This window comes from Podarcis liolepis (assembly GCF_965112155.1).
Source record: "Podarcis liolepis genome assembly, chromosome: 1".
Classification (NCBI taxonomy): domain Eukaryota; kingdom Metazoa; phylum Chordata; class Lepidosauria; order Squamata; family Lacertidae; genus Podarcis; species Podarcis liolepis.
This window is the reverse complement of record NC_139554.1, coordinates 14,712,921-14,738,582: the sequence shown is the minus strand read 5'-3', so window position 1 is coordinate 14,738,582 and position 25,662 is coordinate 14,712,921. Positions and strand designations below refer to the sequence as shown.

At 46.6% G+C, this 25,662-nt stretch overlaps 1 protein-coding gene across 1 annotated transcript in view; it reads left to right on the top strand.

Annotated features, from left to right (window-relative positions):
• Window positions 1-25,358, top strand: part of TRMT61A (tRNA methyltransferase 61A) — a 62,053-nt gene extending 36,695 nt beyond the window's left edge. Inside the window, exons 4-5 of the mRNA XM_083519968.1 lie at window positions 16,712-18,960; window positions 19,319-25,358. Of these exons, the coding sequence (XP_083376094.1) occupies window positions 16,712-17,040 (329 nt within the window). The 3' untranslated portion in view covers window positions 17,041-18,960; window positions 19,319-25,358. The remainder of the gene's footprint in view (window positions 1-16,711; window positions 18,961-19,318) is intronic.
• The last annotated feature ends 304 nt before the right edge of the window (window positions 25,359-25,662 follow it).

The following is a 25,662-nucleotide window of genomic DNA, read 5'->3' as shown; positions in this document are numbered from 1 at the left end:
CAAAACTGCTAGAACATTTGCAAAACTAAGCAGGGCCCGGTATGGTTTCAAATTGGATGGAGGACCACATGTTGAGATTCCTGCATTGCGCCAAATGACCCTTGGGGTGTCACCCAACCCTACAGTTCTGTGACTAATAAATGTTGATTATCTATTGATATATCTTGACATTATTTTCAGAGGATTTGGTTTGGGGGTCAATGCCCATTTTATAAGCTCATCAAGGGGTCACGGGACTCAGAGGTTTGGGCAACCCCGCTTTATATAGCTGTGGGCTGCAGTTCTGGCACGAGACTGTTTATAGTACAGCATGGCCCGGCGCTTCTGCACCGGCTGCAAAACAGTATTCTTTGTGTTTTGTGAAGGCAGTTATTCAGATTATGGGAATGCATGAATTATCCATGGCCCTTTTGTCTCCCGAGGGATTGCTGACATAGCCTCCGTTGTGAGGCAGGTGACTCAAGGCGCACCCTTCATGCTTCAACATTGAGAAAGTGGATGGGAAGATCCTGTACTTTGTGCACCCCTCATTTCCAATCTCTCCAACCCGAGCTGTGCTTTGACCTGTGCAAACTCCGTATCCTCTCCTACTTATCGCGTCTGCCGGCCTTCCGTCTAAGCTCTTTCCCCCCAGCCTACGAGAAACAGGGAGGCTTGACCTCTCTGCAAAAGTGACTCCGCAGAGCTCTTTCGCCCCCTGCGTCGAATGGATGTGGGCTGGGAGGGTTTCGACAGACCCCCTCATTGTTCCCCCCACCTCCACGCCGGCAGTTTCAGATGCATTATACATGAATGCATTCATTTTTTAAGACAGCTCCCCGGATCAAAAGGCTCACGCAGCTTCCCAATGTGAGCGAGACTAATCTGGGATAATTACTGTATCAACTCGGGCTAACACACAGATCTCATTAAACAAATTGAGTTGGGGGTAGCTGTTTCGAAAGTTGGGGGGGCAGGGGTAGGGGAGTTCTTGAAGGAGGCACCCTGGGGTTGGTTGCAGTGGGGAGCGTTCACACAGCACATCTTTCTCGTTAGGGGTTTGTTCCTGTGCTGGAATTCCCTTGGGAAGCTGTGTTGCGGAAACTGCAGCTACAGAAGAACTGCACAGCGATATTCACCAAAAATAAATAAATCCTGTGTTAGTTTTGTTGGAAGCTGCCCAGAGTGGCTGGGGCAACCCAGTCAAATGGGCAAGGTATAAGAAATGTATTATTATTATTATTATCATCATCATCATCATCATCATCATCATCATCATCATCATTGGTCTCTATTCTCTCTCTCTCTCACACACACCCCAGGAACCCTGGGAGCTAGTTCTGACAAATGGGGCTGGAGATCTCTTTTGATTACCCAACTGCAGCTCCCAAGATCCTTTGCAGGAAGCCATGACAGCAAAGTGACATAAGATGTCTTGTAATGCAGATGCGCCCAAGAGTTAACACATAGAGACATGCCCACACACCCCATGGATTTAAGAATGCGTTGCTTCTGCAGCCTGGCTTAGAACGCATGTCTCAAAAACCCAACTGTGGGTCTTCTCTGGTTTGGTTTTGTTGGGAAATGTTTACAATTGGGCCATCTTTTTCATTTCTCTGGAGCTCTGCTGATGTAACTGTCAGTCATAACACTTCCATGACATTCCAGGGCGAAACTCTTGAGAAGCCTGATGGGAACAATAGTAAGCTGCTCCCATGTCCCCTCGGCGCCTTCTCTTGAGCACAAAGCATTTATTGTGAGGTGACATTTGACGGAGATCCCATTCTCCCCCCCTTGCAGCCATTTCCCTAAACGCTGAGAATACCCAACACCCTGGTTAACATCCTCTGGTTTTTTTGTTTTTGTTTTTTAATGCTTAGCTTGGTGGCAAAAAGCCAGAATATATTGTCTGTTAGAGCTGTGATTTATTAATTAGACTCCCCTCTGGGTTTCCCTTCTGTGCTGTTTTCTTAAAATGAACTTGGCACTGCAGAAAAGCAAACAAGTTTGAGCTGGGAAGCAACCTCTGCTCCAGATGTTCAGCGATTTGGAGGGTGATGCTGAGTGACACACGCGTACCCGAGCGCACACAGTCGCCTCTTGCGTTCCGGATGCTCCAACATAAACAAATGGGCCGTATTGGAGCAAACGGGGGCAGGTCGTGGGGGTGTTTCCCCTGCTCCATCACGCTTGGCACAGGGAGCGGAGAAGCACCTTTGCCTTCCAAGGCGCATGGCAAACTTGCCCATCGTCAGCAAGGCCTTTGCGAGTTGTGTGGGTGTGTTTCCCCCCCCTTTTAATTCTCAGACTGAGCTAGCAGTCCGTCCTGCAGAACCATTTGTAGCAGGATTAGCAGCCATGGGATTAGTTATTCAGTGACGATTTACTTTGAGTGCATCTGTGCAGGGCTGAACTCAGAATCTCCCTGTGATGTCCCCCCCCCCACCCCCACCCCCGATACAAACAGAACCTGTTTCTCAGGGACCACCTCCTTACTGGCTTCCTGTGGCTTCTCCTGGTCAAAATCACTGGGCTTCGTAGGTCTTTTGAGGGCAACATATTAAAAATAACGTGAGACCTCCTATTTGCCATCCTTTAGGTTTTAGACCCCTCCTCTAGAACTTTGAAGCTGTTTGGGCTCTGTTGCATGTGCATGAACATTAAGGTGCAAAGCATCGTCTGATCGCTGCAACTGGTGATTTTAAACTGTTAATATACTACAAGATGATTTCCCCCCCCCTAATACATTTTTAAAAATGTTTTTAGATACAATGCCATTAAGTGGTTAGGCTAGGGCCTTGGAGGCATGGGCTGTGTACACACCAGACATTTAAAGAACACTGAAAGCGCACACACACACACACACACACACACACGCACACACACACGCACACACACCGCCTACAAAGGACTGCAGTTTCCCCTTACAGAACACAGCAGTTCTGTAAGTTCACAGCAGCCCTGTGGGATAGGTTAATAATAATAATAATAATAATAATAATAATAATAATAATAATTTATTATTTGTACCCCACCCATCTGGCTGGGTTTCCCCAGCCACTCTGGGCGGCTTCCATAGAAACCAAAAATACAGTAAAATATCACAGATTAAAAACTTCCCTGAACAGGGCTGCCTTAAGATGTCTTCTAAATGTCAGGTAGTTATTTATCGCTTTAACATCTGATGGGAGGGCGTTCCACAGGGCGGGCGCCACTACTGAGAAGACCCTCTGCCTGGTTCCCTGTAGCTTTGCTTCTCGCAATGAGGGAACCACCAGAAGGCCCTCGGCGCTGGACCTCAGCGTTAGCCTGAGATATACTGTTTTGGCCCAAGGTCAGCCAGTTAACTTCATGGCCGAGTGAGGATTTGAACCCAGGTCCCCCAGGTCGTCGTCCAACACGCTGACCACTCCGTCACACTTAGGCTTGTCACCTTTGTTCTGGCAAAATACAGGAGAGAGTGGGGCGGTGCAGTTGGGGGGAGAATTTGGGTGTGTATGGCGCTGAAGTGACTTCAAAGCAATCCATTACAATATCTTACAGGATGGCCCCTCTGAAATTTCTCTCTCTCTCTCTCTCTCTCTCTCTCTCTCTCTCACTCACACACACACACACACACACACACTTATAAACCTGTCTGTGCTCTGCTACCCAGAGCTTAAATATGTGACCTTCCACACACCCTTTCTCAAACACAGGCATTTGGAGAGGGTCCCTAACTTGGCAGCGAGAGACAGAAGTCTTGAAATACAGGACAAAACTATCAATACAGGACACAGCATTTTACATCGAAATATGGGGCAATCCTGTATTATTCAGGGACGGGTGGCAACCCTAAGTCCACACTGGCTCCATAAATCCAGGTCAGTTTTTTGTTTGCTTTCATATGGAAGATCCTTTCCAAAATGTCCTCACCTGCCAAGTTGTGTGGTCCCAAATTGGACCTCCTTTTTCTGCTTGACTTGTGACTTTCCTCTTTTAAGTGAGCGTTGGATATAAGCAGGGCGCTCTGGTGTCCCCATTACCCTCTATTTTTATCAGGCAGGTTGCCTTGTTATCATTTGCATAGATTGCATAACAGGCCTTTTCTTCTTCTTCTTGCGGGGCGGCTGCAAAGGAGGGCTCCTTCGTTAGAGGACCCAGCAGCCGGCTGGGGAGATGGGAAAAGAATGCAGAGCAGCCAAACGACAATTAGCGCCACCCCAGCCATTCTTTTTCTCTCTCCCTTCCCCCACTCATTAAAACCTACTTCGTGCCAGGAAGCTGCCTTATGAGGACATTACATCATGAGCGAGACCACATGATCCCTGGATTTCTGGCAGACCACGTCCTTTTTTAATTCCTTGAGCTGATTTGGCCGGGTGGCTTTTCAGAGCAAAGCCCGAAGCCTTCTATTCCCAGCTGCAGAGGTGACATTGTGACGAACGGGAGATGCAATCTCTCCCCCGTAAAGGGAGGAAAGGTGCGTCTTAAAAGCTCTGGGCTGGAGGCGGCTTCGGGTACTATCTAGGAACAGAGCCTTTCTTCAAACAGGACCGGCTGAAAGATCGCAATGTTCCGTTTGACAGATCTGTTCGCCTTGGGGGGATTTTGTCGTCTCTTGTCGCCTCGCATTGATGCATTCAGGAGACGCGAAGCCTCTTGGATGGAAAGCTAACAGTCTCCAGAGCACTCCATCTAAGGACTGGGGATTATTCTGTTTACACATACCATCCCCCTTAAATAAACACAACCCTGTTCCATTCTATCTGCATGTAATATCGCTGGCAGTGCGGTGTAGGCCCCAAAGCACATCTCAAGAAAAGAATTGGTGGGCGAATTGGACTAAAACGTGTGAATATTGTTTCATCGAAGAAGCCTAGGATCTCTTAATTTGCTGAGAAATCTCTTCTGGGGATTCCTAGCTCACTGTTTGCAGAGATACAACATTCCTCCAGGAAAAGGGCAAATAGAGACTGGCCGGTGAAACAGCATTTTAAAAGGGGGGGGGGTGAATCTAGGGAAATCTGGAAAATTAGAAATCAGTTTGCTTAACATCTGGTGGAAAGTGCTATTAAAGAATGACTAAGCATATAAAGGGGACGCAGGTGGCGCTGTGGGTAAAACCTCAGCGCCTAGGACTTGCCAATCGCATGGTCGGCGGTTCGAATCCCCGCGGCGGGGTGCGCTCCCATCGTTCGGTCCCAGCGCCTGCCAACCTAGCAGTTCGAAAGCACCCTCGGGTGCAAGTAGATAAATAGGGACCGCTTACCAGGGGGAAGGTAAACGGCGATCCGTGTGCTGCGCTGGCTCGCCAGATGCAGCTTGTCACGCTGGCCACGTGACCCGGAAGTGTCTGCGGACAGCGCTGGCTCCTGGCCTATAGAGTGAGATGAGCGCACAACCCTAGAGTCTGGCAAGACTGGCCCGAACGGGCAGGAGTACCTTTACCTTTAACTTTAAGCATATAAAAGAACAAGTCTTGTAGAAGCAGAACCAACGTGGTGAGGTTCTAGGACTTGTTGACAAATTAAAAACAGACAAACCCTCAGCTCCAGATAGTGTCTTTCCAAACTCAAATGTGAAAATGCTGATTTTCAAACAAAAATACGCAACTTGTCCCTAAGATCAGCTTCCATAAGTTGGGACTGGAAAGTGACCAATGCAATACCAATTTTTAAACGGGAATCTAGGAAATTACAGACCGTTTAGCTTAACTGGAAAACTGGTGGGAAACGTGATTAACAATAGAATAATCTTACATATAAGAAGAACAAGTCTTTTTGAGACAGAATCAGCATGGCTTCCTGGAGAGCAACTCCTGTCTTACTAATTTTTCAGAGAATCAAGGAGCATATGGATATAAGTGATCAAGTTAACATTGTGCTCTTGGACTCTCAAAAAGCTTTTGATAAAATCCCTCCCCAAAGACTCCAGAGGAACCTTAGCAGTGATGGGATAAGAGGAGATCTCCTTTTACGGTTCAGTAGCTGGTTTAAAAAACGGGAAGCAGCGAGTAGGAATAATGGACAGTTTCCACAACTGAGGACTTCCACGACTTTTTAACTTGTTCATAAATAACCTGGAGATAGGGGCGAGCAGTGAGGTGGCCAGGTTTATAGATGACACTAAATTGTCCAGGGTGGAAAAAACAAGGTGGGTTTGCAAGGAGCTCCAAAAGGATATCTCCAGACTGGATGAATGGGCATTATGCAAGTCCAAAATAATGTGCAAAACACCCTAACTGCACACATGTGCACTCATGAGGTCTAAACTGGTCATGGCTGACCAGGGTCATAGCAGATAGCTCAGTGACGATATCAGCCCAGCATGTGAGAGCTTTGAAAAAGGCTAATTCCGTGCTGGGAAAGGGGTTGAAAGTAAAACTGCCAATATCATAATGCCATTATGCAATCGATGATGCAATCGTACTTGGAATACTGTCTGCAGATTTGGTCACCATGCATCAAAAAGGATGTTGTGGAGCTGGGGAAGGTTCAGGAAAGGGCAGCCAAAATTACCAGAGGGCTGAAGCAACAGAAAGGCGACAGCATTTGGGGCTTTTTAGCTCGGGGGGAGGGGAAATGTGAGTATGAAAGAGGTATATAAAATTATTCATGGGGTGGAGAAAGTCGATAGAGATAAGAACCATAGGGAGCTTATATCGAATGGTTTAACTATCAAGCCTTCTTTCCAGGGAACTCTGGGAATTGTAGTTCTGTGAGGGAGATAGAGCAGTGTTTCCCAACCGGTGTTCCGCGGCACACTAGTGTGCCGTGAGACACCGGCTGGTGTGCCGTGGGAGGGAGGCGGGCGAGTCGGGCGGCGAGAGGCGGGGCGGCGGCGAGGATCCGCGTCGAGCCGGGGGCGGCTCCGCGGTGCTGGTGCCGAGCGGCGGGGCAGCGCGCGCAAAAGGGAGGCGCGCGAGACAGCGGAGGAGGAGGAGGCCGTCATGTCCGGGCAGCAGCAGCAGCAGCAGCAACTCCCAGCGACGGCTCCTCCTCCGCCCGCTATCGCCGCCACCACCACAACAGCCGCTGCCGCCGTCCCTCAATCCCTCGCTCTGCTGCCTCCTCCCACCCCGGCAAGGGGAAGGGAAAAAACTTTAACTTTTGTGCGTCCCTCCCGGCGTGACGCTGCGCGCTGACGTCACGGGGCGGGGCTTTAATGGTGGTGTGCCGCGAGATTTTTTCCCGGTAAACAGGTGTGCCGTTGCCCAAAAACGTTTGGGAAACACTGAGATAGAGGTTTCCTAAAAAAAACACTCAGCACCCGTACCAGACTACAGTTCCCAGGATTCTTTGGGGGAAGTCATGACTGTTACAGTAGTGTCTTAATGATTTGAATCAGGGTTTCCCAAACTTGGGTATCCAGCTGTTTTTGGACTACAACTCCTATCCTCCCTAGCTAGCAAGACCAGTGGTCAGGGATGATGGGAACTGTAGTCCAAAAAACAGCTAGAGACCCAAGTTTGGGAAACCCTGCTTTAAATATATATGGTTGATGTGGCCTAATTCTACTTTACTAGAGAACCATCATCATCCCTTTCCTTAAAAAAAATAAATCCCCCTTTTTAGTCCAAAGCAGCAAACAGCTATTCCACGAAATCTGAACCTGGCAGATTTCAGAACTGCCTGAGTAGTGTCCTGGCCAAACTGGGCATCCTAAAAATAATTTGGCAGAAAAATCTGAGCTTGTAAAGGAAGAAGCTGCAGCTAGCAAACTCATCAACGCCCTTTTGCTGACAGTTTCCAGAAGGGGTAGCTGTGTGAGCCTGTCACAACAAGAGCCTTGTGGCATCTTAAAAACTAACACATTTCATTCTGGCATAAACATTTGTGGACGAGGCTTGGTGCAGCAAATCCCAGTCCGCACAAGCTTATGCCATAATAAACGTGCTTGTCTTTAAGGTGCAACAAAAATCTTTCGCTGTCCTTTTTCTGATGGCGCTTACTCGCAAGTCTATAGCACTAAGGTATAGCGCTCATAGCCATAGCTGTCAACTTTTCCCTTTTCTTGCAAGGAATCCTATTCGAAATAAGGGAATTTCCCTTTAAAAAAAGGGAAACATTGGCAGCTGTGCTCATAGCACCAATATTTTTTTAAAAGCAAGCTAAGGAAAACCAAATTCTGAGGACGAAAATTCTTTCAACCATTACATATAAATTTGCTTCAATCTGCATGGTCTTTTCTATATTGTATTTTAGCCTCATTTTTCAGCAGTTTTTTGGTTTATTTAAAGTAGTTTGGCTATTACAGTGGTACCTCAGGTTACAAACACCTCGGGTTACCAACACTTCGGGTTCTAGACTCTGCTAACCCAGAAGTAGTACCTCAAGTTAAGAACTTTACCTCAGGATGAGAACAGAAATTGTGCACCGGTGGCGGGAGGCCCCATTAGCTAAAGTGGTACCTCAGATTAAGAATGGTTTCAGGTTAAAGACGGACCTCCGGAACGAATTACGTTCATAACCAGAGGTACGACTGTATAGCAGGGGGTGTGGATATGGGTTTAGTGGAGGGCAAATTAAGGGTAAGAAGGAAAAAGCCATAGAAAAAAGGAGTATGAGATGGGGGAGCAAAGTTGCTCCATCAACAACCTCCATCTACTACCTCTTGAAGATGTAGCAAGTTTCCTTGCTCCTATTGGAGGCTGGGAAGATGAAGATCCTGGGATGAGGATTCCAGAAAGATTTACCAGCTTAAATAACCTGCCAAGGCAATGCTGTGGCAGAACCAAAGTGTGGTTTGCAAAGACTGCTTTGGGACAAGCACCAAGAAGGATTGCATTGACTTATATGGGAAGCTAAGGAAGTCGAACCATATTTGTTTTCCCTTTCCCCCAAGAGAACTGTGTTATGTTCCTTTTGAACGGATTATAATGGAACAAGAAGGCCCGGTGCGTGTCTTTCCCTGAGTAACTGGTTGAGAAAAGATTGTGCTTCTCGTCAACAATTCCCAGTGGAATGTAAATGGAGGGCTGAAAAATGTGGGCTTGGGATTGCCTTGTAGTTAACCTTTGCCTATATTAGTGGGGGCAAGTGGTTCTTCCAAAAATTAAAACTGATGTCATTGGTAGTCCATTCAACTCAAGCTGATTCTAGTGAGTTTGGGGTGCGAGTAGGGCAGGGGCAGGGTGCAATTCACCCTAGATTTTATTTCCATTCTGGAAAGCCATTGCTGTCATAGTCAAAGGGACAACCTTCACTTTGAATGGGTTATTCAGATAGTAAATCAGAGCAGTACCTCAGAGCAGGGCTTTTTTGGTGGCTGCCCCTGACCCATGGAATAACATTCCCATCGAGTTACGACAGGCACCCAATATCTGGAAACAGCTGAAGACGTTTTTGTTTCTGCGGGCTTTTAAATAGGTCTTTACCATGACTGCCCACTTGTTAGGGTTTCAGTCTTGTTTTAAATGTGTGTGTTTTTAACTGTTTTTCATATGTAAATTGCCTTCAGACCAGTAGAAGGCAATTGATGAATCAAGGATACTAATAACACCCACACATAAGGAGGAGTCCTTGTGTGTCCTTCTTTCTCAGTTTGACCCTTTTACATGGTTTTGTATGTTTGGTGGTATTTTATGTATTGTGTTTTGCTCTTATTTTTATTGTTTATCGAGCCATAATTCTTTATTGTAACTGATAAGTGCAAAATAAAAAAATTCCTTCCCGGAGCACCTTAAAGACCAACTAAGTTAGTTCTTGGTATGAGCTTTCGTGTGCATGCACACTTCTTCAGATACACTGAAACAGAAGTTGCCAGATCCTTCTATATAGTGAGAAGGTAGGGAGGGGTATTACTCAGAAGGGTGGTGGGAATGGGTGATTGGCAGATAGCTGAGATGAGCCTGCTCATCTCAGCTATCTGCCTCATCTCATCTCATCTCAGCTATCTGCCAATCACCCATTCCCACCACCCTTCTGAGTAATACCCCTCCCCACTTTAAGGTGCTACTGGAAGGAATTTTTTTATTTTGACTATGGCAGACCAACACGGCTACCTATCTGTAACTGATAAGTGCAAATTATTGTTTAATTATTATTTGCTTAGTGTTGAATTCTAACGGATTATTGAATATTGCTTTATTTGATATAAGTTGTTTATTCTAAAGTTATTGTGACTTTTTATAGTGGATCAGATTGTTACTATTAATGTTTTATTATTAGTTCTATATGTGTTGGAAGCCTCCCAGAGTGGCTGGGGCAACCCAGCCAGGTGGGTGGGGTATAAATAAAAACGTTGTTGTTGTTGTTGTTTATTAGAGCTGCCTCCACCCTCCTCCCAGGAGAGGAGAGGAGCTGAGCTGGCCACAAGACCATCTGCCAGAGGGAAAACGCCATCTGTGTGCCAGCCCATTTAGATGCTGGCTGTGCAGCACCTGTTCACCAGGTGACCAACTTCCACCCACCTGGTCATTTGCTCACCTGGTCACTAACTCACTTGCCCAGCTGACTATTCACTCTCCCTGGGGAGTCTTAAGACTCCCCCACAACACACACACACACACACACACACACACACATGCAACATGTTGCTGCTTAGAACCTCTTGTTTATTAGAATCTGTGGTGGTTGTGCAATTGGCTTTGGGTTCTTGCAACAGCATATGGTTCAGTCGTAAGATACGGAAAGTGTGCTGACATTTTTTGGGTCGACCTCCGTTCTTTGTGAGAGCGAAACTACTTTGTGAACTTGTAGAATTTTTTTAAAAAATTAATTCAGGGTCCTTGCAACAATTCTTACTTGAGGATTATAATTTGGCAGTGCGTTCTTAACCTTGGCTGATCTTAATGTGAAAATGTGTTACTAATTTGTATGTTCAGAGGACGTTGTGTAAATAATTTTCGGGTTTTAGCAATAACTCTACGTAATCGTTCATGTTGATTCCAGGAAGTAGGAAAAATGCACTTGTTTTATCTCTCTGTTTTGAGAACGCTGTGTAGGATTTATTTTGGGGTTTTGCAGTATTTCATGACGGAGAACATGCTAGGAAATAGACACTTAATTAACAATATCATAATTGTGGGTATTGTGTATTTAATAAGGCTTTGCAAACAGTTCATTGCAGGTATTTAAGGGGGAAATGCAATTCCTGGGTGATGGTTATCATATCCTTACGCTGCAATCCTGCACCCACCTAACCTGGGAGTAAAGTCCTATCAAACTCTATAGTTCTGACTTCTGAGTAGTTGTGTATAGGGTTGCACTGTTAAGGGTAGTTGAATAGGAACTTGGTGCAATCCACAAAAGGATAAAATCTAAGTAAAGTTGATGTGTGATACCATTTTTAAAATTATGTTCTTATTAAGATTTTCTGTAAGCAACAAGAGTTCATTCAGTGTCTCTACTTTCAAATCATATTCATACAGGTCATTACAGTCAAATTGAAACATTTTTGTGGTCATCAGTGTGGGGTTGTGGAGGAAAGAGAAGAGGAAAAAGGGGTGAGAGAGACAGTAAATATGAGGAAAGCAGCATTTTCCCTAGAGAAGGATCTGAAATTCTGAACCCTTGAATTTCTTTTGCTCTAGACCAGTGGTTCCCAACCTTTTTTTTGGGCCATGCCCCACCTAAACATCTCTAAAATCCCAATGTGCTCCCCACCGTGACATATAATTCTTATTATTCAAAACGTGAACTCCTATTCACATAGAGGAGGCCTAAAAGGCCATTCACTGTTAATAACTCATTCTCGAATTGCCCCCCCCCCAAAGTCAAATTGCCCCCCCTTTGGGACGTATACCCCACATTGGGAACCAGGGCTATAGACTGTTTTGTTTGATGTTTTAATTTGTTGTGAACCTGTTTGAGATTTTTTCTTTAAAATATAAAGTGGTATGGAAATGAATAATAATAAATTTCACTGGGGAGAAAAAAGGCACCTAGACATTTGGTTGTAGCAACTGTAACCTAGGCTTAAGGTGCCATTTGACAGTTAGCTTATACAGTGGTACCTTGGGTTACAGATGCTTCAGGTTACGCGATTTCGGGTTGTGCACCGCGCCAAACCCGGAAGTACTGAAATGGGTTACTTCCGGGTTTCAGCGCTCGCACATGCGCAGAAGCACTAAATCACGCTTTGTGCATGTGAAGAAGCGCCGAATTGCGACCCGCGTGTGCGCAGACGCGGTGCTGCGGGTTGCGATCGTTGTGGGTTGTGAACGTGCCTCCTGCACTGATCACATTCGCAACCCGAAGTTTCACTGTATATCTAAGTTTCAAACATTGGCTCCCAGATAAAAATGTAACCTGCCTAGATTTGGGTGTTTCACTCACTCAGGAGTTACAGTGAAATTTGTGGTGGGCAGCAGATACAGATTGTTTGTGTGTGTGTTGTAGGCTTTCTGTGGTTGCCTTCTGGTGACCTCCGATTGACCTCTAGTTTGGAGATAATAAGAAGCAAGCACCCTGCACCTCCTGCTCATTTGACCTGGTTCCTCTCTTGTGGTCAACCTTTTGACCTCTTCCCGCAAGCGATTGTGGCGCAGACACCCCACTGCAGATGGGCAAACAAGCATCTGCTTTGCTAGAGGATTTGAATTTTAGAAGAAGATGGGGCGGAAACTGCAAAAAAAAGTCCTGTATGTGGGTACCACAGTCTCGGAGGATTAATAAAAACTGAACTCCGGGTTGAAGACTCAGCAAAAACCCATGGAAGGAAGTGGACGACCTCTAGCTAGAACCACACTCAGTTGTGCAGATGTCCTTATTTCAATTTTACATCCCGCTTAGGCAAATGCACAGAAGGTCTGTGTAGTAGTACGTAGACCAGGGATTGCCAACCTTTTGTGGGTCAGGGAAGAGACAATGGAGTGCACATCTGGGCGTGAAGGCAAACTGCTGCATTTGCAGCAGCAAAGTGACCGAAGTTGGGGCTAATGGATTTCCCCTTCATTGGATGAAGTGGGATCTCATCCGCAGAAGGTTATGCCACCATAAATCTATCGCGTCTTGTGGCACCTCTAAAGACTGGTCTTTTGTCTCCACAAGGCACAACGTCCTCTGCCAGCAACCCCTTTGTGTCCTTCTCCCACTTCGGTCTCTCCTCAAAAGCCACTTCTTCAACAATTATATTTTATGTACAGTGGTACCTCGGGTTAAGAACTTAATTCGTTTTGGAGGTCCGTTCTTAACCTGAAACTGTTCTTAGCCTGAGGTACCACTTTAGCTAATGGGGCCTCCCACTGCCGCTGCCCCGCCACCACGCGATTTCTGTTCTCATCCTGAACCAAAGTTCTTAACCCGAGATACTATTTCTGGGTTAGCGGAGTCTGTAACTTGAAGCGTCTGTAACCTGAAGCATCTATAACCCAAGGTAAAGGGACCCCTGACCATTAGGTCCAGTCGTGACCGACTCTGGGGTTGCGGCGCTCATCTCGCTTTATTGGCCGAGGGAGCCGGCGTACAGCTTCCGGGTCATGTGGCCAGCATGACTAAGCCGCTTCTGGCAAACCAGAGCAGCGCACGGAAACGCCGTTTACCTTCCTGCCGGAGCGGTACCTATTTATCTACTTGCACTTTGATGTGCTTTCGAACTGCTAGGTGGGCAGGAGCAGGGACCGAGCAACGGGAGCTCACCCCGTCGCGGGGATTCGAACCGCCGACCTTCTGATCAGCAAGCCCTAGGCTCTGTGGTTTAACCCACAGTGCTACATGCGTCCCTAGGTACCAAGGTACCACTGTATTAAATTTACACCCTGCCCTTCTTACCGGAGAAGCTCAGGGCAACAAACACAAAAAAGTTGCAATGTCACAATTAAGAATATATATTTTTTAACAAAAACTACTTTAAACGTTTAAAAGCACCTAAAAGCAACCACATTCCTCTCACCGCTAAGAAGTTCGTGGTTGCCATGGCCAGTATCTTTGAGCCAACAAACGGCTGGGTGAGCAGGAATGCTTTTAAATGAGGGAGGCAGAGACGTCTCACCAGGGAGGACATTCCACAAGCAGGGATTATTTTTCCACCTACTGTAAAATCCCAGGCTTTTTAAATACCTTCACCCCACCCCAGCCTAATGTATAGTGACAGCCGTTTGTTTAGAATTGTTCTTTTTTAATATTGAATTTTAAGTAACCTGACCTGAAACCTGCTGGCAAATAGGCAAGTAAGAAATCAAAATAATAATAGTGTAAGGCTTTTTATCACCTGTAATGGTGTGCAGGACATCTTTTAGAGCAGGAGCAATGATGTCATCCAGCAGAATGGAGGTAAAGGAGGTGATAAGGAGGCTTTCAAGTTTTACTATTGTTTGTGATAGGTTAGCTGCTAGGGAGGCAGAGAGAGAGAGAAAGAAAAAGAAAGCAAGTCAGGGGTCGTTGGCACTTTTTTCTTTGTCCTTGATTCACCCTAGCAGTTTAAAAGGTGACATTTCTTTGCAGGAGTGTTTGCATTTCTAATTAAACAACAAGTTTAAATTTCAGCTGACTGGAGGTATTTTGTAAAAGCTCAATGTGGGGCTGGGGGGCTGTTTTGTTTTTTTAAAAAACAAGCTGGGATTTATTCTGTAAACAGGGAGGGTGTATTCACTAGATCTGTTGAAATGAATGGACATGGCTATGTTAGGTCTATTAATTCCAGTGGGTTTACTCTGAGTAAAACATAGCTGAATAACCCATATACAGTGGTACCTCGGGTTAAGTACTTAATTCGTTCCAGAGGTCCGTTCTTAACCTGAAGCACCACTTTAGCTAATGGGGCCTCCTGCTGCCGCCGCGCCGCCGGAGCCCGATTTCTGTTCTCATCCTGAAGCAAAGTTCTTGACCTGAAGCACTATTTATGGGTTAGTGGAGTGTGTAACCTGAAGCGTATGTAACCTGAAGCGTATGTAACCCGAGGTACCGCTGTATCTTGTTAGCTGATCCTTAAAAAAAGAAAGAGTATTATATTGTTAGTGGGAATAGATGGATATGGACAGCTGGCTGGGTTTTCTTTAGAGGTGTGGTTTTGGAACCCATCACAAAGAACTCTTGCACTTTTGCAAGTTTACAATTTTGCTGCTGATTGCCCATTGATGTTTTGCATAGGGCTTAAAGCACCATTCCTTCTTAAACAGGTAGATAAGTAGTCATAATAGGAAAAGAAATGATAAGACATTCACTTTAAGCCTAGCCATGTAAGGCCCGTGGATCCACAGTCCCTATGTGGTCTAATGCTGGCATTCATATAAATGAAAAAAAAAAAAATTAACAGAAGCAATTATATCTCTCTAAACCATGTGGATTGTCTGCTCCTTGTAGCCCCAGAAATTATATTTGTGTGTTTCCTGTGCAAGTGTGCTTCCTTCTGCTGGGATTGTGGGCTGCTGTTTGGGTCTGATTAACTTCAAACGCTGGATATCTGGGACACAAGGAAGGGCTGTAGCTCAGCAACAGAACATCTGCTTTGCTTGCAGAAGGTCCCATGTTCAGTCCCCAACATCTCCAGGTAGGGCTGGGAGAGGCCTCAAATTTTGGAGAGCTGCTGCCAGTTAAGGTGGGCGTGTATTCAGCTAAATCGGGGTTTCAGCTAAACTTGGGTCCCCAGCTGTTTTTGGACTACAACTCCCATCATCCCTGACCACTGGTCCTGCTAGCTAGGGATGATGGGAGTTGTAGTCCAAAACAGCTGGGGACCCAGGTTGGAGACAACCTGAGCTAGATGCATTTAGGTTGGGTTCTGTATAAAAGACTGCTGTGTTCTTCAGTGTACTGGCAAGCAGAAAAGGCAACTCGTGAGATATCCCTGAGATATATCCCTAAGGCGTAGTGAAGTAGCCAGCATTGTGTAAGTCTGAAAGAAGTTGTGCAATGCCTTCCTTCCTGCAAAGGGAGGCAAAAAAACAGGATTACCGGTTAGGTTTGCATACGTCTACTGTTTATAATGTTGGGCAGTGTCCAACTAGACAGTTCCACTAGTCCATCCAATGACTTGTCATGCTGTGCAACCCCTAAATATGTTCTTCCTACAACTGAGACGAAGGCAGGGAAGTTCCATTGCACAGTTGAAAGTCCTTGTCCCGGTGGAACTGTTTAATTGAATGCCACCCTTTTGGGGGGAGTGCTAGTCGAGGAGATGCCAGGGAAGATTAGCTGCGTGCCTTTGCCGCCTGCCTGTCCCGATCACAAACCTTAAAACCTTTTCTCCGTCCCGAGACAACTTGTACAGCAGCGGAGGAAAAGAGAGACGGTCACTGTTTACACAACTCTGACATTAACGAAGCGCATTGTGCGAAAGTCAGTATCTCTTTACTGAGGTGCTATAGCATCTGTGTGAAGGGTCTAGGAAGTGACATGCTAACAACCCAGGGACCAGGCACAAGGATAAGGCACAGACTGTTCCTGTTGCCTGTCTGCATGCACGCCGCTGAAATACAGAAAAGGTGCAGAAATACTCTCTGTGCTGAAAGTCCTGCCCTTTCTAAACCCTTTACAGTACAAGATTTTGCTGGCACTGAACTGCAGGAGGCAGATCCTCACCCCTGCACTCACCCCCCTCTCTCTAAATCTCCAGTCTGTAGGAGTCAGCAGCCTTCCCCCACTTTGTATAAAACCAGGAAATTGAAAAACTGCGCCTGTCATAGAATTTACATCAGAGGGGCTGCCCCAGCGACTTCAGCAAAGCTGCTATGGAAATAAGTGATTCACAGAATCAGAGCTCGGGTAGCACTGCTAGGGAACGGGGGTTTGGAGGAGATTAGCCAGGCTGCCGCTTCTCATTCATTCATTCATTCATTCATCCTCTTTTCTCCCTCCCTCTTTTTCTGTAGGTGGACGCATCTGTTCCTTCTCCCCTTGCATCGAACAAGTGCAAAGGACCTGCCTGGCTCTGGAGGAGCACGGCTTTGCCGAATGTAACACTCTGGAGATCCTGCTGAGAGTGTACAACGTTCGGACAATCAGCTTGCCAGTCCCTGACCTTGGAAAAGGAATCGGGGGCAATGCCAGAGCGGAGTCTGACAAAGGCAGCCCATCCGATCAGGGTGCCTCTTCTGCTGGTCTCCAGCAGGGAAATGCACAGTTTAAAAGCGGTGTGCCGCCAAGGGAGATGGTGGGTCACACTGGGTATTTGACCTTCGCTACCAAAAGCCTATTTTAGTTACTCGCGAAGCTAGCGGCCTCCTTGCTGCCTTCCCTCCTTCCCTCCCTCCCAATCAAGCATCCCAGGCTTTTTTTGCTCGTCGGGCAATTCCATATATAGTCAGACTGAGTAAGATTATGCTTTTGTTTAAATAGCACGCAGGAGCGCTAACCAGATCAGCCTTGCAGTACACTGTCCTTCTAGAACAGTGCTTGGCTGCCTGTCAGGTAGGAAGATGGATTAGCAGCTAATAGCTGTGGGATGGACTTTGCAAAGCAAAAGCCACTTACAGAGGTTGTTTGGGGCGGGGGGTGGGGGGCAGGTGTCAACAAGGTTTCCTTTTTCTTTCTGGAACCCCTGCATTGATTCTTCTCTCAACGAGGGTGTGCAATGGGGAGAATTTTTGCTTTTGGTTTTGTATTTGCCATTGGGAATCTATTTAATATTTGGATTTTTAAAAAATAAAAAAGATTTTTGCCGTAGGCCCAGAATTGGCTAGCAGCCCCTGCAAAGAGAGTCTAAAAAGGCAGGCGGATGTGTGGATCCATATATTCGCATACATGCGTACATAGGTGAACCACCCTGGAAAGAGCATCAAACCCAATTTATTGTGGTTGCATGACGTGAGTGGGTCTCCCTTGTCACAAAGATTCAAAGCGCAGGGCTAGCTTTTGAGGGGAGAAAGTTAGGCTGCTAGTCTTCACCCTGACATCTAATGCTGAATGGAGCTGGAGGTTTCCTATAGGAAGTATCATTTAGTCTCATCCCTGCTTGCATCCTGAAATAATTCTGTCCAGGGACAGCTCTTCTACCTCTTCTGTGTGAGCAAAATCCTCAGCACAATCGCACATTCACTTGGCCCTGAATAAATGGCTAGATTTGCATCCTGCTTCCTCCTTGCCAAACAACAAGCAGCAAAAAAAACCCCTCCCTTGTTCAATCTGTCCTGTATTGTAAGGCGGTACTTGTATTTACAGATGTCCATTGCTGTAAACAGAACGAACCCTTCCCTGGTGTTCTTAACCAGCATATAAGCACGTCACAATCCTGTCTTCCTAGGGCCTGGGTGAAATGCGAGCCACGAGGCAAATCTTTTTATCCATTCCATGCGCCGGCTGATTAATAGATATGCCTGAAAGTGCGAATCCGGTTTTGCCCTTTTCTTGACCAAAAATAAACATGGCTGAGCTTTCGATGGGTTACAGCCCCGGTGCTAATCTGTCACAGTTTAACAAAAGTTCCGCCAACCGCGGCGAGCAAAGATAGAACAGCTGAGCAGATTAAAAACCAGGAAAGCAAATCATCTGAGCTCGAAGCTGTTACGTAAGTGTTCCAGGGCTGCAGCTTTCCGCCTCCGCCTCCTCCTCTTCGGAAGGATGTTAGAAGTCTTCTGTTATGCAGTGCTCGAAAGTACTTTTGAGGGAAAGCAGGGTAGAAGGTGCTACTGCTGCCGCATCATTAATGGGGTAGCTACAACCGCCTGCCTGCAAGCAAAGAGAGAACAGCAGGCATATGTAAACATCAGATCAACTGGGGAAGAGGAGGGGGAGCTGCTTAAACCTACAAAAGGAGAGGAAACAGAACCAAGGGAATGCCTCCGTCCTTAAGATGCTTGCACTCAAATCAGCACCGTATGTCCTTGGTACAATATGCTTCTAGTGCAAAGCCAGAAAAGTGGGAGGGGACTTTTTCCAGACTCCTATTTGAACAACCTTATAGGGGTCTCATGCAGATGATAGGCTTGGCAAGAGGCAAAGTGGGCGGAGCAACGAATGTAAATTCTACCTTTGTGCAATAGGTTAGATGGGATGTTTTCCGAGGTTGACGAGCCGACGGCTGGGTGATATCTCGTTTTCAACATAGCAATATATCACCAGCTAAACATCCTGATACACTGATTTATCACAACGTCTGATATAAGGATAGAGCTACATAGGGGCGACGCGGGTGGCGCTGTGGGTTAAACCACAGAGCCTAGGACTTGCCGATCAGAAGATCAGCGGTTCGAATCCCCGCGACAGGGTGAGCTCCCGTTGCTCGGTCCCTGCTCCTGCTAACCTAGCAGTTCAAAAGCACGCCAAAGTGCAAGTAGATAAATAGGTACCGCTCCGGCGGGAAGGTAAATGGCGTTTCTGTGCGCTGCTCTGGTTCGACAGAAGCGGCTTAGTCATGCTGGCCACATGACCCAGAAGCTGTACGCTGGCTCCCTCGGCCAATAAAGCGAGATGAGTGCCACAACCCCAGAATTGTCCACGACTGGACCTAATGGTCAGGGGTCCCTTTACATTTTACATAGGGGCACTGGCTGGATTCACGGTTTTCCCCGCATTGTGATTTTTGCATAGCACACACACACACACACACACACACACACACACACACACACCCTGCATCATGATTCACAATATTTTTGCCAGATCAAAAAATATGAAACCAATAACACAATAGGGGCTTCATTTTTGGATGCTATTTTGATATATTGCCCAGACCTAGGCGAGCCTCGTCTACCCCTCACTTCCCTCTACAGCACACACAGAAAACTCCTCCTTGACCATTGGACCCACTATTGGTCTTGTCTGCTCAAGTTGCTGGAGCCTGTTTTCACATGCAAGGGAAGTCCCTAACTGACCGAGGGGTTGAGAACCATTGGCTGCCCTCATCTGGTTTAGCTGGCCAGTTGAAACTGTTTGCCAGGGTGTAGCTGCTGTCACATGCTGACAGCTTCTAGGAGCCACAGGTGAGAGCTGCGAACAGGGACCAAAGATGGATGAACTACCACAGAAGGAGCAGAACATGTCCCCCACCCAAGGTACCACCCCTCCCCTAACACCCCATATTCTGGATTCTAAGCCTCTGCTGCCTTGTGGGATCTCTTCAGGAGAAGAAAAGGCTCAGGAGTAAAAACCCTACACAGATCCAGAAGGGAGTCCCTACGGTGGTTGGATGGTGCCTTGAACACCTTCTGGCAACTCCTGCAGCCAAGCTGGTGCCAAACACCTTGCTCTGAATTCCTTTGGACCGCATCAGCCAGGGGAAGGGGGGGTGTCGTATCATCTGGACAGCCCAGGACCTCCAGACACACTGCCCAGGCTTGTGCCCTGGGGAAATCCCTTGGGTGCTGCTAACACAATAGTTTGACTCCACCCCCAGAGGCACACTCCATTGTCTCTCAACACTCCATTGTCTCTCACTACTCAGTGCCAACAAGAGTAGGCTAAATTCTACAGGGAGTCAGACCCTGCTCTCAACCCTCCATCTGGGCAAGCAAGAGGGATTATGTGAGTACAAGGACTCCTTCCAGTCCTGGCAAAAACGCTCAAAGGAAGGTGCAGATCAGGGCTGGGGAGGGGCAAGTGGCCATTGGGGAATCCCAGGGCTGAACAGAGAGACCCGAGGGCTGCATCAGGCTCCCAGGCAAACTGAAATGAAATGTTGCAATCAGCAGTGCGGATGTGATTTAATTTGGGCTTATTTCATGTGGCGTTGGCCCGTTCATTCAGAAGTAAGTGGCGTTCAGTGGTGCTTGTCCTGAGAAAATGTTTGCAGCCTTAGCCAGTCTCATGAAGCCTCCCCCCTGTTGCTCCAGCGTTCGCTGCATTGCAGTGAGTTGGAAAGTGCTGAAACAGAGGACTGTATTTTCTTCCCCTTTTGCCGCAGGACAGGACATCAAACATACAATGCTATAAAAACGCCAAGCACTTTTCTTCTCTGGTATTAAAAAGGAAGAGGAAGCAATAAAGGGACAGAGCAGGGATGGGTTTCTAAAAGTTGGAAACCCTAAATGCACAGCACTTTTTGCAGCTGGGTAGGTTAAGTTGCCTGTGCATAGCTTGTGGCAGCCTTTGGCAACCTGGCGCCCCCAGAGGTTTTAGATTACAGCTGCCCCTGTTGGAAATTGTGGTCCAAAGTATCTGTGGGCACCGGGTTGGTGAAGACAGGCTTATAGTGCCAATGCCTCTTAGGTTGTCCCTTGCTCCCAGTTAAAATGTTGCAGTCAATCTAAGGATTCACATCTCTGCCGTTATTCATTGCTGGTGCCCCATTCCTGGATTTCACAGGAGAGCGATGGAGGGTGCAGCCTGTTCTCTTTGGTAGCTGCCTTCTTCCCTGACTCGCTCGCCTAGGCAGGTGTGGGAGGGATGTCATTCCCTGCAGACAAGTCTCCGCGTGCCTGATTGAATTGCAAAGTGTCCTCCAGCATCCCTGGCGGAAAGGGAGAGCGCTGCTCCAAAGTCGGCCCTGGCAGTCTTGATGAAGACAATCTCTGCAGCTTGAGTCAAGCAAGACATGCAAACAGAGAGATGGGAGATAGAGAGGGCTGCATGCATAAATTTTAAGAAGTGCCCTGTGGGTCAGACCAAAGGCTTCGCTAGTCCAGCACCCTCTTCCCACAGATGCCTGTGGGAAGCCCACAAACAGAGCCTGAAGTACAAAACTCCATGTGTGAATCTCCATGTTGGGAGATTCTGGACCAATAAAAGTCAGTACTTGTTCAGCCAGTGCATAGCTAAAAGATATGAAACTCGCTTCCATAGGTGGCAGTAATGGAAACTGAGTTGGATGGTTTTAAAAGGGGATTGCATGGAGGAGAGGACTATTGATGAATAACCATAGTTTAGGGGTCTCGGGCCCTAAGGAAGTCAGACCATCCTCCACCAGGGCCAGGGCCTTTTCAGTGATGGCTCCGACCTGGTGGAATGCTTTGTCCCATGAGACTAGGGCCCTTCAGCATTTAACCTCCTTCCGTCGGGCCTGTAAGACAGAGCTATTCCGCCTGGCCTTTAATTTGAATTCATCCTGATCTTTTATTTCCTTTCTCTTCCCTCCCTCTTCTTCCTCCTCGCTGGCCCAAGTAGGACTAATTCAGCCAGCTAGCCCTGGTGATTATCTAATGCTTATTAGATGGATTTCCCCTAAATTGATTTCTGAACTTTGAATTTTATTGTTATTCATGTTTTTATACTGTGTTTTATGCTGCTTTTACAATTAAGCGTTTTAAATTTGTTTTTAGCCGCCCTGAGCCCGGTTTTTGGACCGGGAAGGGCGGGGTATAAATAAAAATTTATTATTATTATTTATTATCGATGGCTGCAAGCCACGATGACTGTGCTCTGTCTCCACAGTTGAAGGCAGCGATGATTCTGGGTACCACTTGCTGGAAACCACACAAGTGGGGCATCTTCTTGCCCTCAAGTCCTGTTTGCAGGTTTCCCACAGGTATCAGTTTTGACCACTGTTGAGAACAGGAGGCTGGACTAGGTGGGCTATTGGCCTGATCCAGAGGCTCTTGCACTCTTAAGATACGTGCTTTTCATCTGTTCAAGCCCAGCACATGTTTTCTACACCAAGGCATTCTGGTGTGTCCTTTAGATCTTCAAAGCTGGCAGATATGCCCGGCTCTTCTGACGTGATTTGGGGACGTGGAGCTGCACACCCACCTCTGCTCCAACAGCCTGGCTTCGAAGATGTCAATGTGTGGGAAGCACTGACCGCACTCTCGTCGTTTCTCTCGTTCTTTTGCATGCACAAAGGTCTTACACTTCTTACCTTATAAGAACATGTGATTTTAAGAACTGGCTTGCAGGAGCTCTGACCAAGGGACCATCAGGTTCTACATTTGGGTTCCATTAATGGTCAGCAAGGTGCTCCTTATCTCCATAGAGAGCCCTCTTCACTCTGCAAAATAAAGTTCAGGAAAAGCTATCCTATGGTCTATTAATGAGGCTGGTTAATAATGTAAGAATCTGCACACATTGACATAGCATTGCTTTTGAGGAAGGGCCCACACAGCTCTGTCTCTTGACTGCTGGAAAAGCCACACGGAGATTTCAGCACATGCTACTTACATACTTTCAAGCCTATCTTTACAGTCTTAAGGACCAGAAATTTGTGTTTCTAAGATTGGGGGGGGGGGGGAGAGAGAAAGAACACTTAACGGCACTACAGAAGCCTCATGTTTTTCTAGAACACAGATATGAAAAGATTTTAAAAACTTTTCAAAGAATAAGTCTACGGACTGTGGCCCACAGACAATTGCAGGCGGCGCCTATCACATCAGTATATTCTAAAATATCTCAACAATGGTGTTCAGAAAAATGTGTTCTGAAATACCTAGCTGTGCCGACTCAAATTCCCACTGCACCACACTGTGTGTCTTCATTTCCGTGTTGTGAAGCACATAGGATTGCTTGGTTGTTATTGTATAGACCATAGGACTTACTTTTTGTAATGTTGCTGAAACATTTTCATATCTGTTACAGAAATGCATGCAGTTGATTTGGTACCTTGACTCTGTTTATCCTTTCGCATCTATTGATTGGTCATGGACTATATTATTTAGGTTTGATTTCATGGTCTAAACTGCAAGGTTCCCAACTTAGTGGAGGCCCACCACTCGGTGGTAGAAAACATGCTTTGCTTGCAGAAAGTCTCAGGTTCAGTGCTTGTCATCTCCAGTTAAAAGAAACTGAGGTAGCAAGTGATGGGAAAAGGCCTTTGTCTGCCTGAGATTTTGAAGATCTGTTGCCTTTCTGAGTATACAATAACAGACTTGATGGACAGATAGCCTGACTGGGTAAGGCAGCTTCCTGCAATTACAGCTAAAAGCCATGGTTAGCATTGTCCTTTATTCATTTATCTTCCTATTTTTTAAAAAAGCCATCAGCTAGCGACCGGCACTGTAGAGAGCCATGTCTAAGCTTCTGCTGTGGCATCAGTTTCAGATGATGTGAGTCCTGATGCATCTGACCACATGCTCGATAAGTCTGCCCTGGGCCCAGTTGCTGGCATTTATCTGTCTTGGGAGACAGTGCTCCTTTGGGGGTGAAGTCAAACTGTGGGATAGTTGCAGGGCTTGCCATGACCACAGAGACACAGATACGGGAGAGACATGTTTTGTTGCAGCTGGGGCAGATGAAGGCATCCAGTTGAGCTGCTGCACATGCAACAAGGCGTTTCTTCTCTCTGTGCTCCTCCCAGTGCTCATTCCTCCTCGGGTCACTGCTGGAGATACATGGCCTGTCTCCAGGCACTGCGGTTGTCTGCAAGGGATTCCCACATAACAGGGTTGATATTGCCAGATTTCATGTCATGTTTGGAGACATCTCTAGGGCAGAGTTGGTCTGCCAATGGGTCTGGTGCCAGCTCCCCATAGGGCATGTCCTTGGGGAGCCTGTCATCTTCCTTCCTGTGGACATAACCAAGCTAGTGTAGATGTGGCTGAGATAGGAGTGCAAACATGCTGGGAGCATACTGAATCAGGCCATTGGTCCATCAACCACAATATTGTCTACACTGACTGGCAGTAGCTCTCCAGAGTTTTAGGCAGGGGAGGAGGAGCTGGGGATTGAACATGAGACATTATGCATCCAAAGCACGCACTGAGCTACAGCCCTTCGGCAGCTTTCGATCCCACAGGCCATGGTAATCTGGAGCAATTCTGTGATAGAAGTATTGGAAACACTATGATAATTCTGATCATATCTACACTGAGTGAGTGTTCATCAGCCCCTTGATGTCTACACTATGGTGTACCATAGGGCACCATTTTATCACCAGTACTTCTTATCTGGGAATGGGATGCCATCAACATGACACCAATGTTTTGTTGTTGTTGTTGTTGTTTAGTCATTTAGTCATGTCCGACTCTTCGTGACCCCATGGACCAGAGCACGCCAGGCACTCCTGTCTTCCACTGCCTCCCGCAGTTTGGTCAAATTCAATGTTGGTAGCATCGAGAACCCTGTCCCACCATCTCGTCCTCTGTCGTCCCCTTCTCCTTGTGCCCTCCATCTTTCCCAGCACCAGGGTCTTTTCCAGGGAGTCTTCTCTTCTCATGAGGTGGCCAAAGTATTGGAGCCTCAGCTTCATGATCTGTCCTTCCAGTGAGCACTCGGGGCTGATTTCAATGTTTATTGATACATAAATTGTTCAGACTCTGGTGGGAGTCCCACCCATGGGAAAATGTGGCACGATTTAGAGTGATCAAATGAAACTTTTATTACAGGGGTGGCCAACTCCCAAGAGACTGCAATCTCCCCCCTTTGGGGGGGGGTCAAAGTTGAGTTTTTTCAGGGGGGAGGTAAAATTTTGAGCTTTTTTTTAGGGGAGCCACAGTTGTTCAGCTTCTTTGGGGGGAGCCGATGATCTACCAGAGATCAACCGCGGACATCCAGTGATCACGATCTACCCGTTGGACATGCCTGTATTACATAGCATGACAAAAAAACCTGTAATTTTATTAGGACAGGGTATTTGTTGTTTACTGTTGCAACAATTATGTTCTCAAAACATATCATCTGTACCATCAAAAATAAATAAAAACATTATGCTGGTGACACTCGGCTCTTCCTCTCTGTTGCATCTGAATCAGAATCAATTTGGGACTTCACATGCCCAAACTGGAGAGGCAGGTGAGTGGAAAGACATGCCTTCCAAGCACAGATCCCCTCCCCATTTTCATTTTAAAGCAATGCTTCCACTTATAAATTTATTCCATATATATATTGATTGTTTTCCAGGCCTGCCATGGCCTACCTAGGACGAAAAGAGTAGTCTTTTAATTTTGCAAGCTGATGAACAGCAAGAGCTGACAACCTGTGATTAATCACCTCTAGGACCTGGATGTGAAGCAATTTGTTG